The 6,000-nt window shown below is 37.7% G+C and overlaps 1 protein-coding gene across 1 annotated transcript in view; it reads left to right on the top strand.

Annotated features, from left to right (window-relative positions):
- Positions 1-213: 213 nt before the first annotated feature.
- Positions 214-6,000, top strand: part of LOC127941885 (arrestin domain-containing protein 1) — a 34,772-nt gene continuing 28,985 nt past the window's right edge. Inside the window, exon 1 of the mRNA XM_052537332.1 lies at positions 214-443. Coding sequence (XP_052393292.1) covers positions 326-443 — 118 coding nt within the window. The 5' untranslated portion in view covers positions 214-325. The remainder of the gene's footprint in view (positions 444-6,000) is intronic.

Genomic DNA, 6,000 nt, shown 5'->3' with positions numbered 1-6,000 from the left:
TGATGAATGCTTTTGGATATGCATGACAATCTTTCAAGAATTAATGGAGTTGTAAGAATGTTGTAAGAAAAATGCCTTTGCGTTCATTCTTGTAAGTTTATAAGCATTCAAGGGAAATATTAAATACATTATGTCATCACACGATTATTTGAAACAACCCTAGGATCATAGAGAGCAGGGTGAGTCTGACTATCCCTATGACGTCAGCGCTCTTGATGGGCGGGGACATGAGAGCCGCAGGTGGGACGTGAAACTGGCCGCATTTACCCCTAGTTTACCGACGATCTCATTTTCCGTGAGGATTTGAGTGGTGCTTCTGAAAGACATGGGAAAGCTTCAGGAATTCGAGATCACTTTCACTAATAACAAAGTGGTCTACAACCCCGGGGAGTCCATATCAGGAACTGTGAGAATTAAAACACACCACTCCTTACAGTTTAAAGGTAAGCGACGCTGTGTCTCTTACATATGCTCTCAATAGGAAAAATGATTTGCATGGACAGCACAGCTGGCAGGCTTCGGGGTCTCCACGTTCAAGTAAAATTAGGGTGTTCAAGTAATGTATGTCAACATAGACGTGTCGCATGAACGTGTTACGTGTTTGAATGGTGACATTCGGCATCCTTTGCTGGTCCGTTTCAGTACAGTTCATGTAAATTTACGGGAAATGGGAGCTGTGATCGGAAGACATCAGCATCTTGGCTCTTGTTTTAATGAACGTCAGTGTACATCCTGTTTCTCCTGCGTTACTGGTTTCGGTTCGATTGCACAACCGAGCCACATTTCAACAAGTGGGTTTTGATGTTTGTTTGTCATCTCTTGATTTTCATCTTTAAACGTACACAAATGAGCGTGCCTTCAGAACTGACAGGCGAAAAGGTCCTGTTGCGTTCATCCAGGACGCGTTCAAGCGTTTAAAAACGCGACTGAATGTAGGCTAAATGTAGGCTACTCCAAGCAAAAAAGGAAGAACGCTTGAACGACCACGAATTTCGCCAACCTGTTTTTCAAGTTAGCTGAATTATGTCAGTGCTTTGGTCATACTAATAACACAAATAGGAATATATGTTGACATTTTTGAAGTAGTCGTATTCAAGGACATTCTCGAGTTACATTTCCTTGTAGCACCTCTAAACAGTAAGATGGCTCTTGAATCAAATGTTTTGTGATATGTAAATCTCTAGTAAAGTGCTAAATAATCAGTGTTTTGATACTCTCGAGCGGCCCACGTGACTAATGTACTACAGTTTGCGAGGGTTTATTTAGCGCGCTCTAATTTATAACCAAACTTTTGTTGTTACCTTAACGAAAATAGGGTTTAAGCATTATAGTAATAAAATTAAATGAATTATATATATTTTTTTAAAACCACACATTAATCTATACATAGCCTACCTTGCCCCCTCCCCAAACCATTGTCTTTACTTAGGGGCCTTATCAACTTTAAATTCTTAACAAGGGTTTAAAGAACCCAGTTGTAACAACTCCTATAAGTTAAGAAAACGTCTAAAAGAAAAGTTATAATAGTGAGAAAATCAACACCTCGGGCAACCCCGCTCCCCACTAACTACTATTTTGCATATCGCTGGTCACTGGGGAAAGAGATAAGAAAGTAGGTTATACAAGGTGCTTTACACACTGAGTGAATGTGCACAAAGAATGCATTGTAACTGTTTTCACTGAAATCTTTGGTTTTTGGGTGTAGGCGAGATTCACGGAATGACACGCCAGGGGAAAAAAAGAGATGAAACAACTCTATAAGCGTATTTTCCTTTGCAGTGTTTTTTTTTTGGGAAAACACACTTGAGACTGATCTGTTGCATGAAGTTGTTGTGCTTTTTCACTCTGCTCTAGAATCCCTCCCTTATTGTGACACTAATGAAAAATGATCGACACTTCGTGGTCATGTTTCAGTTCCTCAGTGAGAAAACGCCTCTTTGTGTTTGATCACACTGTGGATTGCCAGTTTTTTGCCTGCTTGAGTGTTTATCAGTTGAATGCGTGACAGATGACATCGCTATTATATGGGATGATAAGGTCATGTGACCGGTGTGGTTGGTAATTCTCTGCTGGCACTTTAATTCATTAGGTCTTCCCGCATTGCTAGTACTTTGGGAATTGGCTCAGTGCACCCTTCACCTTGATTTAATGTGGAAAAAGCTCCTCTAATGTGGCAGACATTGTGCATTAGCATAACAAAACTGCTAGCTGATTTGAATCGTGGGTAACCTGTATAGTCGTAGTTCATACAAAATGTAATTTCTGTCAGTTTCTTGCCTTCATCAACCTGCAAGACAAAAAAAAGGGAGATTTTCTGTTAATTTCTCCTTTTCATGAGGCCAAGAAAATGTTAAAATGACCAAATCCAAATTCCCATCTTTTTCTCTATTTGTTAAAACCTGTTTCTCATCAGTGTCATATTACACAGAATGGACCTGAACACTTTCTTGCTTTGGCTTTCTTATCTTTCTTATCTTATTTTGGGGAAGTCGTGGCCTAATGGTTAGAGGGTTGGACTCCCAATCGAAGGGTTGTGGGTTCTAGTCTCGGGCCGGATGGAATTGTGGGTGGGGGGAGTGCATGAACAGCTCTCTCTCCACCTTCAATACCTCGACTTAGGTGCCCTTGAGCAAGGCATCTAACCCCCCAACTGCTCCCCGGGCGCCGCAGCATAAATGGCTGCCCACTGCTCCGGGTGTGTGCTCACAGTGTGTGTGTGTGTTCACTGCTCTGTGTGTGTGCATTTCGGATGGGTTAAATGCAGAGCACAAATTCTGAGTATGGGTCACCATACTTGGCTGAATGTCACTTCACTTTCACTTTCAATCTGTCTCTTTTTTTTTTTTTTTTAGTTTGGCCACTTTGATAAAAAGTCTTTTCATGGAGACATCCTTCTGTTGAAAGACGTTTTCTTATTTATCGCACCCTGTATTCAGTGTATAGGGTTACTGGTTAACAGACTGAACAGGCAAGACCGTCTCAGCTTTGGCAGAAGTCATGTATAATCTCTCAAAACATGAAAACATGAAACTATGAAAGAAGGGCTTTAGCCTTAATCAGTCAGTTACAGAAACTCTAAAGAAGACATGATTGCTTGAATCTCAAACATAAACACTCTAGTCTCAAGTACATTTAAAGGGATAGCTTACCCAAAAATGTTAATTCTGCCATTATTTACTCACTGTCATGTCCTTCCAAACCTGTATGAGCAACTGAACAGTTGCTGGAAGACACTATGAAAGTCAAAGGCTACCTGTTTGGTTACCAGAATTCTTTTAAATATCTTCTAGTGTATCCAGCAGAAGAAAGCAGTTCATACAGGTTTTGAACAGCTTGGGGGTGAGTACATTTTGACCGAATAAGACCAGTAAGCTTTTCTTTTGGCGCTTTGAAGAGCTGTGTGATTTATGGAGAAAGTATTAGAGTTTTGTTTAGGATATAAATATTTAATTTTGACCCAAAGAAAATAGCTTTATATGCTAAAGCCAAAATATAAAAAATACTCAAAAAGCCCCTGGACGAAATCCATGTTTACAAGTTCCTTTTAGCTGACACAGCAAAACTGAGACTTTTTTTGTTTGCAAGGGTCATATGAGATTTATGTCCAATAAAATCTTCTAAAATGACAACAGTTGAAAAACAGAAAAGGTTTTTGCCAGGATGTGACACAAATTAAATATTAGCAATTACAAAAGGCAAGACCTTCTAACTATGCTGTTCAACTAGGGCTGCAGAATTTTGAAATCAGTTTTGAAATCTATTTGCTATTTTTCAGATAAAAATAAATATTTTTTAAAGCTCTAGGTTTGATGTACTGAAAAGCTTGGCAGTTTTTGTGATTATATATCAATATTGACATATAATAATAATAATAATAATAATAATAATAATAATTAATTATTATTAATATTATTATTATTATGTGTCCAGCATTTACTTTAAGCTGACTGTTAATGCATGTGTTGAATAAACACAGTGCCACACTGCACTATAAAACATGTATCAGTGTATCACATATGTTTATTTTATTCAGTTAAAGCCTTTGCGATTGGATGAAGAGATTTGGGTTTTATTTTCATAATCATGAAGCCCTACATCCAACGTCCTGTTTCAATAGGAAATATGTCAACAGATCATGATAGAAAGCATGTTCTCTTTACATCCAGCCTGGTATCAAATGCATACTAATGATTGTGATAAGCTTATTTGTAATGATTTAGAGCTTTTTGTATCTCTGTATCTCAAGAGACACACACATAGACAAGCCCATCTATTCATTAGCAGTGGACTGACTGGCCTGTAAGGCAACACCACTGATAAAACAAGATGCTGTTCTGTCCCATACTGGCTTTGTGTGAGTGTTTGTGAAGAGACTTCTGACTTCTGACTCCTGTCCCTCATTATGACAGGGCATTTAGCACATTTACAGGCAGTACAGAACCTACGCCCTTGTTTGTGTCGAAATATTTTAAACACTATTGAACACAAACATTAAGTTCAGCCAGAGGCTGTTTGTCCCTTTAATAACGGGAATCCCAGGCCTCAAACATCATTATTTATGAGTGAAGCATGCTTTATTTTGGAGGAGTATCCACCCAATATTTAATACTTAATTACTGTTCCTAAGTATTCAGGATAAATTTAGAGCAAGTCATCTGAGTACCATCTAGGGACAGAACCATGGTATGCCTAGCTTCTAAAGAAAGTTTGAATATTTAAAGCTATTTCGGAGAAGTCAACCTCAAAAAACTTACAATGACTTACAATGGAAGTGAAAGAAAAACAGAAAAACAAATCATTTTATAAAAGTAATAATAACATATATTAGTATATTAATTATTTATGAAAATAAAAGATTTTCCATAGTTGTGTTCGTGTTTGTTCAGATATAAGAACCAGTTGACCAGTTTGCTGTCACTGACCTCAAACCTGGCCTGAAACATCTTGAGAAATTCCATTGAAGTTTCATTTCAGTTTCATAATGAAACCGTTCTGTTTAAGCAAGCCAAGTCTCTTTTGACTCCTTGTGCTTCCGAATTAAACATTTCTCTGTATATTCAAGGCCGGAAACTCTAACATAGCTGTGTGTCCCAGCAGGTGTATAGGCATAGTAACAAGAACTCCATGACTGCATCTGCCATCTGCAAATAGCAAATGTACTGAGTCACAGTGAGAGTATGCGTCTAGATTTGGATGTTTTTCAAAATAGAACTACCTGCAAACTGCAATCGTGAAGTGTGTTTGTGAAAGTCAAATAATTGGCTACTGTATCACCTGAATATTTCTGGTTCATTTTAACGGTTAATTTCTATTTTTGCTGCACCTCAGTGTTTTAAAGTAATATTCTTGGTATAAGACACTGATACAATGTTGATTACCAGAAAAAAAAAAATGTTTTACTTTTTCCCCTTTTCTTAAAAAACAAAACAACAACAAAAACACACAGTTAGGAGCTTACCATGGACTTTACCATGAACAGAAAAGTGAAGCTTATAATTTTATAAAAGTAATGATATTCAATACTATGTAAAAACTTAAATTAAGTCAAAATTATTAGAACATTGTTTGAGCTCTAACTGTTTTTAATGGAAGCCGATTTTTTATAAAATCTTAATGGGTTTATGGCATTGCATTGTCAACCAATATCTGGAATATTACTTTAAATCAAAGGTGTGATGTATAAAAGCTTTTGTCTGACACTAAAGATGTTTTATGTAAATGTTTAACCTCCGGGTTTGTTAGACCTTTAAGTGATTGTTATAGTGAGGGATCTAGATTGGCAGTTTATTTGTCTCGCTGATATCAGTGGCACCCATGTTGGGACCTCATACCCTGATTTTTCCTGATTTTTCCTTCCAGCGCTCCTGTAATGCCAGCTGCCCTCATCTGGGCTCTTTTTATTATGGACCCAGCATCACGTGGCTGGAGAAATGCATTCTCTCATTCTCTATATGTGTGTCTTCCTGTTTCCTTCTCTTTCTCTCCAGGAGTGAAGAAGAG

The sequence above is a fragment of the Carassius gibelio genome, chromosome A21 (genome assembly GCF_023724105.1).
Source record: "Carassius gibelio isolate Cgi1373 ecotype wild population from Czech Republic chromosome A21, carGib1.2-hapl.c, whole genome shotgun sequence".
Taxonomy (NCBI): domain Eukaryota; kingdom Metazoa; phylum Chordata; class Actinopteri; order Cypriniformes; family Cyprinidae; genus Carassius; species Carassius gibelio.
This window is presented reverse-complemented; position numbering and strand designations above follow the sequence as displayed.